Source organism: Hemibagrus wyckioides, linkage group LG13, assembly GCF_019097595.1.
Source record: "Hemibagrus wyckioides isolate EC202008001 linkage group LG13, SWU_Hwy_1.0, whole genome shotgun sequence".
NCBI lineage: Eukaryota > Metazoa > Chordata > Actinopteri > Siluriformes > Bagridae > Hemibagrus > Hemibagrus wyckioides.
In genome coordinates, this window is record NC_080722.1 from 18,395,756 (window position 1) to 18,415,018 (window position 19,263).

The 19,263-nt window shown below is 39.4% G+C and overlaps 1 protein-coding gene across 3 annotated transcripts in view; it reads left to right on the forward strand.

The window, feature by feature from the left end:
* abcc3 (ATP-binding cassette, sub-family C (CFTR/MRP), member 3) overlaps nt 1-19,263 on the forward strand; it is a 45,075-nt gene continuing 25,812 nt past the window's right edge. The window contains exons 1-5 of one of the 3 annotated variants that reach the window (XM_058406036.1): nt 1-257; nt 16,281-16,457; nt 17,087-17,212; nt 18,135-18,272; nt 19,081-19,206. In XM_058406036.1, coding sequence (XP_058262019.1) covers nt 222-257; nt 16,281-16,457; nt 17,087-17,212; nt 18,135-18,272; nt 19,081-19,206 — 603 coding nt within the window. In that variant the 5' untranslated portion in view covers nt 1-221. The remainder of the gene's footprint in view (nt 258-16,280; nt 16,458-17,086; nt 17,213-18,134; nt 18,273-19,080; nt 19,207-19,263) is intronic. The other 2 variants (XM_058406034.1, XM_058406035.1) reach the window with 2 other exon arrangements.

The following is a 19,263-nucleotide window of genomic DNA, read 5'->3' on the forward strand; positions in this document are numbered from 1 at the left end:
CGCGACAGCGGGGGGGGCAACACTTTCCCTACACCGTCCATCTCTCAGCCGGATTACACACCGCAAGCCGCTCGTGTGTGTGTATGTGTGTGTGTGTGTGTGTATGAGTGTGTGTGTGTGTGTGAGAGAGAGAGGTGATATATGTTTGACCAGAAGAAGCTGGGAAGACACAAAACCGCGTTCTGCCTTGAGGGACAGTGGGGTTGAGGCGCAGCGCACAGATGGAGCTTTTGTGCGGATCTAAACTTCCCTTCTGGGTGAGTATCAAATCGTCTAATGGTCAAGTTAGACTTATTGCCCAATTAGTGACCACAATGCAGTTGTGTAACACGACTACACTTTTCCCTAACACGCAGTGAAGAAGCATTTTCTCTGATTGTAGGCTATGAAAGCTCCAACAGTGCCATGAGTAAAACCTATTGTGAACGCCTCTGGAGCGCGTTCACGCTGCTGGAGGATGTTCCCCGGTGGGAATTAGGATGTTGTTACTACAACAAAGCTACAAAATGTCTCTCGGTGTGGAAATGCGTGTTGTTTGGTTGAGGGTTTGAGAAGCACAGGCAGCAGCAATGATCACAGTTTAACTTTGTCTAGCAGAAGGAGACATGGCTGCCTCCTGGCGCGGGTCGTGCTTTTAGTCTCAGTTCAAGCTCAGGCTTTAAAGTGGATTTGTCAGAAAATGTCAGTGAAACAAATCAAAAACAAAGCAAAGCTAACAAACAAACAGGGGGAAAACCCTAGAGGTTTCCTTTCCTTTTGGGTATAGAGGCTTAATGATGGTGTTAGAGTTAGGTGTCACAACATTTATTAGGTAATGTAATATTTATGACGTGATTATAAACTAGTTATTACTAGGAATGCTTGTTTTGAGGCTCAGATACTGTACAACTTTGCAGTACGGTAAATGCATAAACACACAGAGAGAGAGAGAGAGAGAGAGAGAGAAGATAAAGGGAGAGAAGTGGAATATAAATAATAGTATACAAGTACAAATATTAGTATGTATGCCTAATAAGAATGTAGGTAAAGTGCACATCTCACACACTGTAAGCGCTCTGGGACGTGTGCAGTCACAGTATAAACAAGTGTACAAAAGATAAACAAATATTTATATAGCCACAGTAAAATAAATAATATCTGTGTAGTTGTAGTGTCTGAACAGCCCTTTATAGAGGCAGATGAAGCAGCAGTACAAAGCAGATTATTTGTATTATTAAATTAGGTGTTGTAGAAGTGTGAAAAAATATGATTCGTACTGTATAACAAAGTGGAAATAGAGCCTCGACCATCAAAAGTGACAGTAACACGTGAAGAGATTGTCCATGATGTCCGTCAGCGAGGTGACCGGCATGTGGGTGATAGTAGAGATGATTGTAAGAGCTCTAGTATGAGGAATGACTAGGTTAGAGTTTATCCTGGATCCTGAGGACCTGCAGTTCGAAAATGCTGCTTCTGGAGTGCATTTATACTGTATATGGGACTACACAAGCTTAATTAATCCATACGGATGCCTTATTTACCTCAGTGAGTTCAAGTCTTCATAAAGGTGGAAGAGTAACAAATTATGGGTTTAATGTTGTATGGAACTGTAGCTTTTCTTGTCTCTGGGATGCTTGCCTGAGTAGTACAGCGTTTGTAGTTTTAATACGTATCTTTTACCTGAAAACGTAGATATGGTGCACCTTGATTTAAGGCACATAGTGCAAAGATTTAAAAGTACACTACCTGAAGCTTTCTAAGTAGAAGATTCATACAATAGGTGCATGGTTGAGGGTGTAATCCCGCCTTTAGACTTTTTAGTTTTGACTAAAAAGAACTTTTCTTGGATTTCCTTATCACCGTATACCGTTCTGCAATGCTGCAACCCTGAACACAACCAAAATATTTCTTCTAAATATGTATCTAAATAGAAAGCTAGAAGTAGCCTAATATATAACACAGATGAGATGAGATGAACAGCTAAGCAGTTAAGATGAGATGACCTCTTGAACAGTGGGTTGTCTCAAACGTGTTTCTTAAATATATTAAACTTAACCTTTCCTTTAAACATTGCTGTGTAAAGCCGTGTAGTAGTGACCATGTTGGAAATCTAGGTTCTCTCAAAATCTGTTAAATTTTTTAATTTTTGGATTAAATGTGATAACTAATATTCTTAAGTATTAATAATGCTTAATAAGGGACGTTTGTTACGGCTATGAAGATGAAAAAAATCAGCTCCACTGTTGGTTTTACAAACAATATAGCATTTTCTTATGATGTATAAGGATCTTACAGTGGTGAGAGGTTTAAATAAAGGGGAAATCAGAAGACAATTATTTAAAAAAAAATAATAAAAGTAAAAAAATAATTTGATTTCAGTTCACTTATTTTTGCTATAGATTGATTACAGTAAAATAAATGCATGTAAAAACTGCCCCAATTATCAGGACAATTGTACAAAGAGCATGCTGTTATAGGAAAATAAGTAACCAACTGGTGGTATGATGCGATGTAACACAAAGTCGGTTGTCTTCCCGTACAGTAAACAGCACATACCAAAGTGTTTATTTCTCTTATATCTCACAGATATCTTACTTTCTTTGCAGTTAATTACATTTTCTGGAATGTCTGAGAAGCAAGTTAGCTCCTGTTTTTTCTTGTTGTAACAGCTAAAAATAGCCTATCACCATCTGCCACCATCCTTTGTTTGTTAAGAAGACAAAAAATGCAGCTTGTCATGTTAATGAGAAAATATTAATCCCTCTTTGCTGAAAGCATTCCTGTGTTGGAAACAGTTACAAAGCACAGAGACCAATTGAAGCAATGACTCTTCAAAAAAAACCTTCATACGAACAACCGCACACATTTTTCAGTATAACATATCTGTTAATATATAATAAACATGCCATTTGCCTTGTATCCAGCTAGAGCCGAGAAAGAAAATGAATCAGCCAATCAGAATCGAGAATTCCGCTGTGTCATTCTGTAGGTTCGAGGTTATTTGTTTGTCACATACATGTTATATTCTGTACGTGTGAGGTGACACAGCAAAATAGTTTTCCTTAGGTACTCGTCCCTCAGCAATAAAAAAAAACAGGAAAAATAGAATATAGTAAAATATAATAGACATATAATAATGAAATAAACGTGTAGTAAAATATAGTAGTCTGTGGAGAATATGATACACTATATTGTCAAAGGTTTTGGGACACTCCTACAAATCATTGAATTCGGGTGTTGTTTCTCAGTTCTAGTGAAAGGAACTCTTAATGCTTCAGTACACTATTGGACAATTTCATGCTCCTAATTTTGTGGGAACAGTTTGGGGATGACCCCTTCCTGTTCCAACACACCAGTGCACAAAGCAAGGTCCATAAAGACATGGACGAGAGAGTTTGGTGTGGAGAAAAAGTTCTGACCTCAACCTGATAGAACACCTTTGGGATGAATTAGAGTGGAGACTGTGAGCCAGACCATCTCGTCCAGCATCAGTGCCTGACCTCACAAATGCGCTTCTAGAGGAATGGTCAAAAAGTCCCATAAACGCACTCCTAAACCTTGTGTATAGCCTTCCCAGAAGAGTTGAAGCTGTTATAGCTGCAAAAGACGGGCTAACTCCATATTAAATTCATGTGCATGTAAAGCAGGCATCCCAAAACTTTTGGCAATATAGTATAATTATTAATATACACTATATTGCCAAAAGTATTCGCTCACCTGCCTTGACTCACATATGAACTTAAGTGACATCCCATTCCTAATCCACAGGGTTCAATATGATGTCGGTCCACCCTTTGCAGCTATAACAGCTTCAACTCTTCTGGGAAGGCTGTCCACAAGGTTTAGGAGTGTGTTTATGGGAATTTTTGACCATTCTTCCAGAAGCGCATTTGTGAGGTCACACGCTGATGTTGGACGAGAAGGCCTGGCTCTCAGTCTCCGCTCTAATTCATCCCAAAGGTGTTCTATCGGGTTGAGGTCAGGACTCTGTGCAGGCCAGTCAAGTTCATCCACACCAGACTCGGTCATCCATGTCTTTATGGACCTTGCTTTGTGCACTGGTGCACAGTCATGTTGGAAGAGGAAGGGGCCAGCTCCAAACTGTTCCCACAAAGTTGGGAGCATGGAATTGTCCAAAATGTCTTGGTATGCTGAAGCATTCAGAGTTCCTTTCACTGGAACTAAGGGGCCAAGCCCAGCTCCTGAAAAACAACCCCACACCATAATCCCCCTCCACCAAACTTTACACTTGGCACAATGCAGTCAGACAAGTACCGTTCTCCTGGCAACCGCCAAACCCAGACTCGTCCATCAGATTGCCAGATGGAGAAGCGCGATTCGTCACTCCAGAGAACGCGTCTCCACTGCTCTAGAGTCCAGTGGCGGCGTGCTTTACACCACTGCATCCGACGCTTTGCATTGCACTTGGTGATGTATGGCTTGGATGCAGCTGCTCGGCCATGGAAACCCATTCCATGAAGCTCTCTGCGCACTGTTCTTGAGCTAATCTGAAGGCCACATGAAGTTTGGAGGTCTGTAGCGATTGACTCTGCAGAAAGTTGGCGACCTCTTCGCACTATGTGCCTCAGCATCCGCTGACCCCGCTCCGTCAGTTTACGTGGCCTACCACTTCGTGGCTGAGTTGCTGTCGTTCCCAAACACTTCCACGTTCTTATAATACAGCTGACAGTTGACTGTGGAATATTTAGGAGCGAGGAAATTTCACGACTGGATTTGTTGCACAGGTGGCATCCTATCACAGTTCCACGCTGGAATTCACTGAGCTCCTGAGAGCGACCCATTCTTTCACAAATGTTTGTAAAAACAGTCTGCCTGCCTAGGTGCTTGATTTTATACACCTGTGGCCATGGAAGTGATTGGAACACCTGATTCTGATTATTTGGATGGGTGAGCGAATACTTTTGGCAATATAGTGTATATATATATGAGTGTAATAGAAATGATATAATTTATACAGAACTATGCAGTGCGCATAAAATAAATAAATCTTAAAAAAATATATGTATAAATATATATGTAAACATGATGTTTTTGGTTGAGAGTTTTTGCCGTAAAAAAAAATTAAATAAGTAACTTACTGTTGTAACTAGTAACTTCTGACCTCCAGAAGGTGATTCATCCATCCCATTCATATTCAGTGTGTTAGACATGGAGCAACTTCATTCTGACTCACCAAAAGCTGAGGCACATTGCCTTTCCATTCATAGTTTGTGCTAATCAATAAAGATAAGACTTGCGAGTAATAGTATACCGTATGTATATTATCAGTGCCACTGCTTATATACTCAATCCATCATAGTGACAGTAAGCATTTTTCTTTATGTTAAATAAAGAAGCCGTGGACTGATAAGGATCTTGCCCAAGGCATAAGAAACAGCCTTCTCAACATCAGCACAATACCTGAAGCACAGAGCTAGCACTTAGCTTTACTAAACTTAGAGCTGTAACTTAGCTTAAACAGAGCTGTAACTTAGCTTTACTGTCCATGTGTATCCTGGAATGTTAGATGTACTTCGTCAGCTAATGAGCAATGCTTTGTGTTAGGGGACAAGAAAAACTTGAAAGTCCTGGTGTTCAGAGGTTCAAAGTTCTTCTAGGCTTCGTCTGTAGTTCACAAGCATAGCAAGTTCTAGGCGTTAGGGTTCTGCACTGCACTCTAACTATGCCAGACCTGAATGCTACATCAACAGGCTGAATGAAAGCCGATGGAGGAGGGGAAGACAGATGTGCACTCAACAATGTGGCTGACCCACGTTCTCTCTGCCTTCAGAGTAACGTACTTCTAATCATATCTGAAACTTAGCCCGTGTCCGAGCTTGTGGCTGAATTGATATCAAAAAGTTGATCGTTAAACCGATTCATATTGCTGTAGCAGGGTTGTTTTGTGGAAAACTTAAAGTATGTCCTAAATTGCATCCTTGCATGGAGTGTAAATAGCGTGTGTTCATGATGAAAACTCCAACAAGAAGTGCACTTCAAGTACCTGGTTGAGTCAACCGAAAAAACCAAGTGTGGAATGTGGGACACTTCATCACTCACAGCTCTGTGACATAGCAAAAGAGACGCAGGGCTACCAGGCGCTGACTCTGGATGAGAAAACATTTTCAAGATGGCCAAAACGACACTGCGGCGGGCAAGACGTCTTACAAACCACTTTTAAATTAGCCCATGCTGTGCGATTTGTATTTTTAAAAACACTGTATGCGGCTAAAGCTAGCGGCGTCTGATTTAATGCGTTCGTTTGCTCCATTTGAGACAATATTACCCTTTTAAACTTCATAGACTAGACCCAAGAGTGCATAGTGAATTGCGTACAGCCAAATGTTTCAAGTCATGGAGGTGAGTAGGAGTAACAGAGCTGTGTGAAAGGAGAGAAAAGAGAAGTTTACAAAAGAGAGTGAGAGAGAAAGATTTTCTTGAGGATGTTGAGGCCTTTGACTTGTCATGCTTAGAGCACACAAGAGCTATGTTTCCTGACCTCAGCTGAACAGACTGGAGGCTTTATTGAAGTGAATCCTCATTTTAACTAATCGCTACACTGATTTTGCTTCAATGGAAGCTTTCAGTGTATAACAGTATCCCCACAGGCCAAACATTTTAGGTTTGACTTTTAAAATGCGATAGAGCATTTTAATGAATTAGTCAAATACTGAAGAAAAAGAGCAGACTAAACTATCTACTGTACTAGTTATCTACTGAGGTTTGCAGAAATGACTCAGCATTTTGTCCTGATTCATATTGAGGCTGGTTTTAACTCCTGCATAGATCTTGCACGTGAAAGCAGCACACATCTGTCATCATCACGTCTCTTGTGTCTCACTGTATCGCAACAGTCGGATGTCCGTAATACTCGGGTGAGCCGAATAGGGTTTACAGAAGTTTTTCTGTCTGCTAAAAATGTCTGCTAGTCACTGCAGCCGCCTGGTGAAGTTACAGATACGTGAGCGTCCACTTCATGTCTTCGGTGCACAATGATCGCATGGATGATTAATTGTTTTTTTTTTTTTTTTTATTACAGTGACTAGTTTCAGGGCTTTTGGCCATGCAGTTTGCATTTGATCATAAGTAGGTCACATGGAGGCTACACATCATTTAGAAGAGTTGCTGGTTGTGTTTCAATCCATTTAAATAATTCATTTTGGTTTAGATAGGAGCTTGCAAAAAAAAGAGAGAGCATGCCAGTATCGGATACTCCTACGGAGATTACACTTCTCCCATACTGTGTGCTTACTCTTAGTGGAGTTCAGTTCACTGTAACACATACTTTCTCACTTCATACTGCCTTCCTGAACATTTTCTATTGATTTCTTTCGTTTTGTTAATCAAAAAGCACAGCCTAATGATGGGAATGATAGACAGATGGATGGATGGATGGATGGATGGATGGATGGATGGATGGATGGATAGATAGATAGATAGACAAAGAGGCAAAACTGAAAGGAAATAGTTGAATAAGGCAAATGATACTTTTCTTTTCAATAGTACATGTACATGTAACATGTTGCACATCACATTGTATTATCACTTCCTGTTTCTTTTCATTTCTATTCATTTCTAAATTTAGTTTTTTAATGTAGTTTATTTATCTGCACAGTCTAGTTGATGGGTTGTCTTGTCATTGCAAGTTATACAGTATATTGTATATGCTGTAATGAAGTATGTGACGAATAAAATCTTGATTTATTATTGTGTACGTATTTGATATACAATATCTAACCAAATGGGTCAAGTTATGGGCAACAACCTGTATTAGGACTTGCCTGACATTATCATGATGCATTACTTCAGCAGAATGGTTCAGTGGTTCAAGGCCTTATAGAGTTGTAAGGGCAAATCCTGGCTAATTCAAGTGAGCAGTTAATCTGAGCTGATTCCCTCTTAAAATCTTCCACTGCCACTTTCTCTGTACACTGAAACCCTTTGGCCGTGTAATTCACTACTGCTGTAAAACATGTGACATTCCTTCCTTTGCAGCGTGTTTGTGACTTTATTGTACTGCCCTGACGGGATTTTGCAGAGTTATTTATTTATTTATTATTTATTTTGTTTTAAATTTTGCGTTAATTTCTGAGTTCACTTAATCTTAGAGAGGGAGAAGAATCTTATAAGGGACAGCTAAATGACAGAACATGCCGTTTCTGACCAGTTTTCTGACAATGTAAGCAATGCTACAAACAAAGCTATTTTCACAAATACATTTCTAAGAAAGAAAAACCACATTGTTTTATTTTTTTATTTTTTTTTTTATTTTTTAAATTTGCACCCCCAACTTTTTGAACTGGCCAACTAACCCCAGCTTGATTCCCTGTGACTAGATTATTCTAGTGTGAAAATCTCGAAGCACATCCTGCAAATCTCCTATCTCTAGCAAGCCGATATCACTGCTCATCTCATGTTCTGAGCAAAAACTACAACGAAAAAAGCACCCAGTGGAACTCGACACATTCTTGTGCTTTCAAAAGTGAGATAGAAATCACAAGATACTGTTTTGCAATGCATATGAGCTGGATGTTCAGGAATCTCTACACTTCTCTGCTCTCATTTCAGTTATTTCTATAGCTTCTATAGCTTTTAACACTAGATGTGGTCAAAAGGAGCTTTATTTAAGTTATAAATGTATCTCTAATGAACAAGCCAGAGGCGAGAGAGCTGAGGAAAAGCTCACTGAGACGACACGAAAAATAAACCTTGAGACTCAAAATTGATCCCATTCTCATTTGGGTGACACCGAATACTGCGATTATAAATAATTCCCTCCTCTGACTGTGGGTTATATGGTCAAATAGGATGTCACACGATTGGCCGATTAGATAACTAGGCACATCCGGGGTATTCTGTGTTCATATTAAAGTATATTGCTTGTACAATACAGTTGCATTTACTGAAAGAGAGTAGACTTGGTGTCTTGAGACTGTTGATCTCAAGTCATAACTCTCACGATATATACCTTAATTGTTATGTTGTTCTTGAACAAACAGAGAAAAAAAAATCACTTTCCTATCTGTCCACTTTCACACTCATATCGGTTTCACTTCTTGGTCTTGGTTCACTCATATGATTGTCAGGCAGAGCCGCTGTGGTGTTAGGCTAAAAAAAGCAACAAGGAACCTGTTGTGGTCAGAAAAGTAAAGCTTAATAATCAGATAATGCTTCATTATATTATTTGTGTTTAGGTAGATGCTTCACCGCTCTAAAATATTTTAAAATCCTCCTGGCTCAAAATGACATCAGTGTGCAAATAACATAATATTCCTTCCTTGTATTGTGAAGGAGCAAATTATTATAGATCATTATGTTTTACTGCCGCTCACACGTCCTTGAATGGATTTGCATTAAGTCCTCGGAGTGTAAAAATAGAGCTTCCTCCTAGGACAGTGTGAGATGTATTTGTTCACATGCACCTCACACAACTCCTGTTCTGTTAGGAATCGTTTTGTGCGGGGGTTAGTCGCATGAGAACGACATTTTTACAGCAATCAATCAATTACGTGGACTATAAACTCGGGTGCTCATGTTTAACGTCGGGGTTAGTCTTGCCAATTTTGTCATAATTACATTTTCTCAATAGGTCGGTGAGAACAATGTATACTGTTGTTACAGGGATCAGACAGGAAATCCATATGAGAGGAGGCCTTTGTGGCAGGAGCACATGTGTGTACAGAGTGATGGAGTGGCAACGGTTTGGAATTACAGGCTAATTTTTCTTTCTCACGATTGCTGTGCAGCTCCTGGGAAATCAAACATACAGGGAGCAATCTGGTGGTAGATTGTAGCTTAAACAATCATCAAGAATATCGTCGAAGCTTTCATATCACTAAGGGTCAGGTGGGACAGAAAAGGTGGGTCTGGTGGTTTTTATCTGTGGTAGAGGAGAAGTGCAAATATGGAAATTTGTTCTGTGCGGCGTTTATTCAGCAGTCGCTTTTATGCAATGTGACTTACGTGTGAGTTGAAACCAAACACAGAAGGACATTTAAGAGTCATTTGGAATGTCTGGCATGAACTGTAACGTGTACATCCTATATGCTGTATATGTCTGGAATATAATGTAACAGAACGTAAAATAACAGGAAAAATATCAAATGACCTACAAGCTCTTTTCTCTGCTTTTATAACTTATAAACACTGGGGAAAAAAATTCCAAATAAGGAAATAACCCACAGGAAGATAAGTGCTGTGTCATACATCTACACATACCATACCTCAACCACAGGTTTAGCTTTTACACTCGCCGCTGCCTGGCTTTTCCGGCTGGATTCGATTACACAAGAGCGCAGGAGTCTGTTACTCTCCCTCTCTCACACGAGCATACACACACAACACAAAGCCTGCTGTGAGTCTGGCTAGCACGAAGGTGGCTCAGCAGGAGCACTTTGCGACCGGCAGGAAGCAGTTGTAAACAGTACGTTGGTGGGAGCATGCAGGATTTGGATGCATGAGTTGTGCTTTCGTGGATAAATGAGTCAGTGTGTAACTTGGCAAAAAAGACCTATGCTTTGTGCATATTTTAGTCATCGCTGGTCTTTCAGTAGGAAGTAAATTAGAAGGAATCAAATTACTAAAAGATGATGGATGATGAATAATCAACGTGTCTAATCCTATTCCATCGCCTGTACATGATTTTAGACAGACTTGTTATCCGGTAACATATCTTCTGATAATATTGTATTACCAGAACTGACATTTCCTAACCACATTTGGTGTAGGAGCTCTGCAGTTTAACAGCAGGGAATGCAAGTATCACTTATTACTCAAACAGGGATTCAGACCTCAGCTAGGCCAAGACGCAACTGTGGGAAGCTTGAGCCAGGCCCTTAACCCTCTCTGCTCCAGGGTACTGTTTCCTGGTTGATCCGGCACTCTGAACCCAGGTTCCTAACAAACTGGGATATGCAAAGAAAAGCATTTCACCATGCTGTAATGTACATGTGACAAGGCATCTTCTTCTTCTTCTTCTTCAAATGAAAAGATCTGATTTTTGTGTCCGAATAAAAATGTGACATGAACCAATCAGCGTATTACTCTATAATGATATAATCAGGTGAAACGATCTCCCCAATATTATCTTACAGTATGTTGCCTGGAAGCCCCGCCCCCTTTCCACCCAGCTCCCATACTCACAAGAGGATACATGGGGTGCCTGCACTTTCTGTCAAGAAAAAAGATTATTATTATCATTATTATTAATTAGTTAGTTGGGAGTTTATTAGTAGCTAGGATTTGACAAGTATTTTTCTACAAATAGACCTTTTCTACAAATAAACTTCATATGTAAATGGTATGGCATAAGAAACCATTTCAAAAATATTTTCCGAATTCTGTCCTGTTTTGAATGAAAATGCAAGTCCCATTTATGCAAAATTCACCTAACAGTTTTTGCTAATCTTTTTGCGTGATAAAGTGGAAGCTAGGTGTGCACATTCCTTTTTACATAATGAATGCATCATTAGCGCAGTTTTCTTGTACAGATATTTCAAAACAGTCCATTTATACCTGTGCTCCTGTGCCTCAGAATGACTTGAATCATGACATTGATTCATTCACTGGCATTATACCAATACTTATGATGCAATGTGAAGCATGGAATTATGAAACAACAGAAGTGAGGGGTGTAAAGACCACGCCTAAAGCTCCATTTCCGTCCTAGTAAACTTCCTATAAATTCCCATCTTTCAGTGTTTCCACTGTTTCTCCTCCACATATTTAACATGTCCTGTCAAGAGAGTTTATTAGAAGGCTTGGCTCGGGAGAACGAACCAGAAGACACCCAGAAACTCCAGCACGCGTTCTCAATTTTCGCTCTCCCCATTTTCCACAGTTCCACAGTTCCTCTTCACGTCACCCTTCACAATTAAAGGCGTGGTCCGCAGACGCAAACCTGCCACCCTGGTAATTGTCACGCAGAGCCATAAATGTGCCGCACTTCCTCAATCTGACTGATAATGAATGAGGTCATGTTTAATTATAGATACTAACTATTTATCTCTAAATATTTCTGTCATTCAGTAAAACAGTAAATGTTCGCTTATGTTATAGTACCCTTCAGAAATATTGGCACCCTTCATAAAAACAAGGCTCACCAAGCGTCATTCGAGCTACTGCTGGAATTGTGCGTTTGTTTTGTAGCTGTTGGTTCGGGGGCTCAATCATCAATGGCATTATATAGTTCATGATCAAGACAGAAATGGCTGAGGAAACACAAAACCAATGTTTTGCAATGACCAACTTTGAGTTTGAGTCCGTCTGAAATCCTGTGGTTTGAATCGAAGAGGGAAGTCCACATGCACAAGCAAAAGATTATAAAGGAGATTAAAATGCTCTGCACTCAGGAGTGGACTTAATTCCCTCAACAGCGGCCTAAGATCCCTTCAACAACATTCTCTGAGCTTGTTACAAGAAGAGACAAGTCTCTGGGCTGTTATTCTTTCTCTAAGGCAGACATCCTAAAATAATAAAAATTTGTGTAGAAAAGGACTAATAATTACTTACAAAACGCTTTGTGTTGAAAAAAGCATTTCGAGAAATATCACTTGGAGCTTCTTGTTATTCTTTTTATACTGCACATTAATTTAGTGCTAGATAATAAACGTTTGTGATCAAATAATAATATGCTCTGGACAAAATGAACACACCAGTGTTTTGAGGGTTTCGAGTTTCATTTGGCAGCTGTGTGTACGAGTGGATAAATTGAAGGAGTCTGTCCCTCATCCAGCTTTGAGGACAGTTATTGGGCCATCTGTCTGCCAGCTTAAAGAGGACTTGCTAAAGAAGACAGAGATGCATGCAGCACCAGACAAAGCTATGTTTAACCCCAGTATCCATGCAGTGCCGTGGCAGCAGTAGGTGTGTGATTTACTCAAGAGGAGGTGGAGGCAGAGGCAGAGGCGGCTTGCTGCATTACAAATATTCTGTCTTCTGTGTAAATGTTTACACGGTTGAATAAACTGTTGCTTCTTTGGATGTGATACATTTCTCCTAATTTCCTCTTTCCGCCCAGAAGGTCAGAGATGTGTCACATTGAGTCTCACACTGAAGTTCAGGCTCCGATGGAAGGCCATGCCAGTTAATATGAGTGTTATGAATTCTATCTCTCTCTCTCTCTCTCTCACACACACACACACACACATGTTCACACTTAGTACTGTGCTGACAGACTGAGAGTAACCCAGGCAGCTGTGTTTATCTTCCAGCAGCCCTTTCCGAGAGGGCACATCATCTCCAGCTCACTTGAATATTACGCTACTTTTTAGCACATAAAGTGCTGATTTGTCCATTTCATAGTTTTGTGAAGAAAGGGCTCTAGGTGTCATCTATCGTTGAAATGTTTTTTAACCCTTCAGTAAAACATCTTACAACTGAACAGACATTGGGAGTGAACATCTGGTTCACACATGCCAACCTCCTCTTTATTCAAGACTCTCTTTAGCTGTGCCAGTCATGAGAGGAAACAAACAACAATGAACTAAATCCAGCACATTTGTACGGAGGTTCGGGAAAAGCAGGCAGATGTCAGCGTGGCTGAAAATAAATTTTCAAGCTAAAGCACGGTCACCTCAAAGGAAACAAATGTATTTCACCAGCTATATTTTTTTTTATTGCATAGATTGTTAAGTAGAAACAGTATGTGGCATCGCAAAATTGACGTAATCAGTCACTAGCTGCAAAATGTACTACAGCTCGAGTTTTTAGATTACTACTAGGAGTAGTCCAGCTTTGAGGTCATTATGTTATCATACTGACTGCAGGTTTCACAGCGTGATCCCCGCTTACATTCAAACCAACACAGTGTCATGTTAATATGCTTCCTAGCCGGTGCCGGTCCTAGCCAGTCAGGTCTAAAGAAGCTCAGCTGTATCCAAAATTATACGACTATTATTAGCAGGAGTGGCAAGACAAAAGAGAAAATAGTTTGCTATGAAAAGAAAATAGCTAATCACAATAGTTTGATTTTGCAGCAAGAGCTGTGCCCAGTCAGCCATCACATCTTTTCAAGCGTCCATTCACACTACATTAGATGACAAAAAGAAAGAAGAGACGCTCAGGAGACTGTTTAGACGATGAGACAGATGCCTGTGATTACCTAATGATGCTCTAATCAACAGAAGGGGAATGGGAACAAGGCCATTCTTCTCACGCACAAAGCAGCGTCTGTGATGTGCTTCTACATTCCATTCATTGGCACTTCTATAAAAAAATCCACAAGTATTTCACATTATGATAATAATACGATAATAAGGTCTCAAGATAATATTGTAAATATTAAGAAAACAAGATGACAAGCTGTCAAGCTGAGTGTTTGAAACACACAGAGTACCCTACAGCTACAATCTCATTTCTCTTCCATGATAATAAAGCAATATAAGTGATATTAATGTTATAAAAATATAAATATGACCAATCTAGTACCCAGTATTAAGAGGAGACCTGAAAAAAGTGGGAGTCACAGATATTCTACTTTTTAAGCTGGGTTTCTTCTGGATTTGAACTCGCCCAGTACATTCCTCAACAGCAGTCGCTGCCCAATAATTATACAGAAAGCACTGCTAAGCTTTTTGACACTAAAACCTTCTTCTATGTGACAGAAACACTGCTGAGAAATGCATGACTAAGTGAAATTTCGTGTTAATGTATATATTATTAACAACCTGTGATTTGCTCTTTCACTTTGAGTTCCTCTTGTTCCCCTTGATGGATGTCCAAATGACACTTCCTCATTTTTTACAGAGATATACTTTTATGTGCTCACTGCCCCTGTTCATATTTGTTCTTTTATGTCCTGATGTTCCGTCACATAAACTTTATGGAAATCCATACGGTGGCTCAGGTTTAGGCTTAGGTTTAGGGAATATATTCTAGTCTAAACCAGAAATAATGACATTGTAAGTCTGGGAAAATCCCTAAGGTCATACAGGGAGAAGTGAAACAGAGAAACACTGATGTCTCCATTTTTAGACATGAAAACTGTACATAGTGGGAATTATAAGTAGGAATTACAACAATCAGCTTTTTTCCAGTTCATTTCTTATGAAATTCATCTCCGTTTGTAGGAAACTGAAAACTAATCATGGTCTTCTTTGTCTATCAATGGTGAGCAAGTCAGTGGTGACTTGATATAGTTGTATTGTATCATATGTGACTCTACACCTCTTTTGTAAAGGTGATTGCTGGGGATTGGGGGGGCCATCGGGTGGGCACAGGGTGGGGTATGAGGGTGTGTTTTATTGTAGTTAAATTGTATTGTAGTTTATTGTACTTAAAAAATATTTGCAATCTGTTATACTCTTGGATACTCTTATATACTTGTACACTATATTGCCAAATGTTTTGGGACGTCTGCCTTTACATGCACATAAATTTAATATGGAGTTAGCCCGCCCTTTGCAGCTATAACAGGAGTGTGTTTATGGGAATTTTTTGACCATTCCTCTAGACCTACATTTGAACGGTCAGACACTGATGTTGGATGAAAAGGTCTGGCTCACAGTGTCCGCTCTAATTCATCCCAAAGGTGTTCTATCAGGTTGAGGTCAGGACTCTGTGAAGTTCCTCCACACCAAACCCACTCATCCATGTCTTTATGGACCTTGCCTTGTGCACTGGTGTGCAGTCATGTTGGAGCAGGAAGGGGTCATCCTCAAACTGTTCCTATAAAGTAGGGAGCATGAAATTTTTCCAAAATGTCCTGGTATGCTGAATCATTAAGAGTTCCTTTCACTGGAACTAAGGGGCCAACCTTAGGGTGTCCTAAAACTTTGGCAATACAGTATATATACAGTACCCTTCTTAGTATGGGTTTGATTACAAGAAAAGAGAACAAAATATTGGGTGGATTTTCCACAATTTTCCAGTCACCATGAACATAACCAGTCAGCCAGGACCATTTGGATCTATTAAGTAATTATCTATCTATCTATCTTATCTTGGATCTATTAAGTAAATAAATCTCTTTGTACTGCACACACACAACCATGATTTTGTATCTCATAACTAAATTAAAATTGTGGGCACATTAACATCAGCTGATTAAAAAGATGCACAAGAATAATCAAATATTGTGGCCAGTTATTTCCTGCAACACTCAACAGTAGATTCAGTGTGTTTTCCCCCTCCCTAAGTGACATGACGTGCAGACAGGCCATTTTAAAACGGAAATCCACAAAAGGACTCTTATAAGTAGACTTTCTCTGCATAAATATTGACAAATATTTTAAATTGAAGCAACTCATCTTCCTGATACATGGACGTCTGTTAGCTGTAACAATTTTTATTTTCATTTTCAGGACCTGAATCTGACTCTATACCATAAAAACCCCGACCTCACAGAGTGCTTTCAGCTTTCTGTGCTTCCATGGATCCCCTGCATCTACCTGTGGGTGGTCTTCCCTTTTTACTTCATTTACCTCAAGCTGAACAACAGAGGCTACATTATGATGTCTATATTAAACAGAATAAAAACGGTGAGTTGCAGAAATTCTAACAGAGATGCTCATTGTGACTTGCAAAATCTTTTACAGCGACTTCCTGCTTTATTGCAAAACACTCTGCAATGCAGTACACTCAATACGCCTAAAAGTTCTCTAAATACCTCTTCCACACTTATACAACCTGTTGCTGAACTCTTAGTTCATTACAACCCCTGACCTTTAGAGGACATTAATCAAGTGTATACACTCATTCCCGAGATTTAGACTTTCTTTCATGAATGCAGGCCTGCTGGCTGTGGAATTCACTCCCACAAAGCTTCGGTAATAGCTTAGCTTCTTCAAAACACAGATTTCCAAACATCTTCACGTTCCACGCTTTGTATATGTATATCTATCTGTATATCTATCTGTGTATGTATATCTATCTGTCTCTGTTCAACTTCATTCCTCTGCTTTTTTCTCCGTTATACAACCTCTTCAGTGATGTCTTCTCTTTATGGTCTTTTCTTGATCATATTGATTGATGTGTTGTTGTGTGGTTTCAAAAGTATTATTAAGACTGAGGATTTACAATGAAATTTAATATTATTAGTAAAACATTATGCGTTATATTACTGATTAAATGCCTTCACTTTGTCATTTTTTTTCCTCCGTGTGTGCAGATTTGTGGCATTATTTTATGGATTGTGTGTTGGACAGACCTCTTTGGGTCCTTCAGCGAAATGGAGCAGCAGATATTCAGACCTCCAATATACTTTGTCACCCCATTAATACTTGGCATGACTATGGTAATGTTCAAATAATCACAGTCTGAATCTGGATTTGCAAATAGAAAAAGTATACTACACAAACATACACTCAACGGCTACTGTAATAGGATCATTTGTACACTTTTGCTTGTTCAAGCAGTACATACAGGTCAAGAGGTTCGGTTAATGATTGTTCATGTTAGAAGTCAGAATCAGCATTTTTCTGATCCGGTACAGTCCAGTTTCAGTGAGCTTGCGTCCACTCAGATTTGGATGATAGATGTGGACGTTGTGTGGTATTTTTAGTCTATCATCCTGAAGATTTGTCATGTTGTGCTTTCTGAGATGCTTTTTTGCTGACTGCAGATGAAAAAATAGGTTGTCTGAGTTATTGTAGACTTTCTGTCAGCTCACACCGATCTCTATGAAGCCATTTTTCCCACAGCCTATCAGCCATAACCGACGGGTGAAGTGAATAATACTGATGATCTTGTTATAATGGTACCTGTCAATGTGTGGGATATACTATATTAGGCAGCAAGGGAACAGTCAGCACTTAAAAAGGAAAAATGGCCAAGAGTAGAGATCTGAGAGACCATGGCAAGATTATGATGGCTAGACGACTGGGTCAGAGCATCTCTGAAACTTAGCTGCAGGTTTCGTTGGGTGTTCCTGCTGTGCAGAGGTTAGTGATCCAAGGAAGGCCAACTGGTGAAGCGGGGGTCTGAAATATTTAAAACCAACCTTCAACATACATGCCACATTCACTCAGACTATATTTTTTCCTCGGTCTAATTTTTTATGTGGATACTAATTGAACCTCTTGACCTGTATCTGTGTGATTCTTCTGTACTACACATTTGCACCAGTGAGTGTAAATATCTGATGTATTCTGTTTGAAACCAATATGCATAATTCTTTAAGTGACTCTGTCTCACCTCACTCTGTCTCTCTCATTCAGCTATTAGCCACTTTTCTTATCCAGTATGAGCGTCTGAAAGGGGTGCAGTCGTCTGGAGTGCTTTTTATATTTTGGATGATCTCGGTACTGTGTGCCATCGTGCCTTTCCGCTCAAAGATCCTACAGGCCCGACATGAGGTTTGCACCAATTTACTAATTCTTTATTAGCTATATTTATTATATATTATTTATATTAGCTAGCAAAACTGAGCCAAAGCTTTCTCAGAATGTATTTAGTTTGTGCACCTTGCTGCTTTTTCTTTCTCTCAATATTTAATTAAAGCCTCTTTCAGCATAATTAAATGGCTTAGCTAGTTCTGATGTGAGTTTATGATCAACTGCAAAAGAAAGAGCAATGTAGGCTTTTTTATCTGACATATTTTTGCATCTGGTACCAGTTTTAGGTACTATGAAAACACGCTTTTTAAGTAGTTTATCTGTGGCCATGATCAGTATCAGTGTCATCATTTTTTTTTTTTTGAGCACTAATACAGAACTTAGCGGTTTATCGACTGCAAATGTATAATTGCAGTCTTCAGCACTCTGTGCTTAACATTTTATACTTTTTTTTTGGTTGAAGCTATCTACATCATACAGCCTGCAGCATTTGAGTAAAAATTCATGCATTACATGAATCTCTCTTGCTTTTTTTAATCCTAAAGCTTCAAATGTTAATTCTTATCATGTGCCATAATTATATGAATGATCAAATCTGATTGGACAGAAAGTAAAAATCAGGTCAAAAACCGTTTGTACTGAACTTTTCAGCCAATACACTGTATTTTTTTTGTCTTGAATAAAAACAAAATCCATGTCATATGCAAAACTGAGGAGGGTCATGCACTGCGTTGAAGAGCAGGAAGAGGGAGGATGTCCACGTGTGTGAACTGCTGTTAATATTAGACAAACATGATGGTTAAATGAGATGCTGTTTGTTTTTATGCAGGATGAGGTTGGAGACAAGCTGCGTTTCACAACGTTCTACATGTATTTTGCCTTCGTGGTGGCGGAGCTCATATTGTCTTGCTTCAATGAGAAGCCTCCACTCTTCTCCAACGTGGTCACTGATCCTGTAAGTGTGGCTGTGTGTGGAAAGAGAGTGTGTCATTAATTTAGTCAACAAATTGTG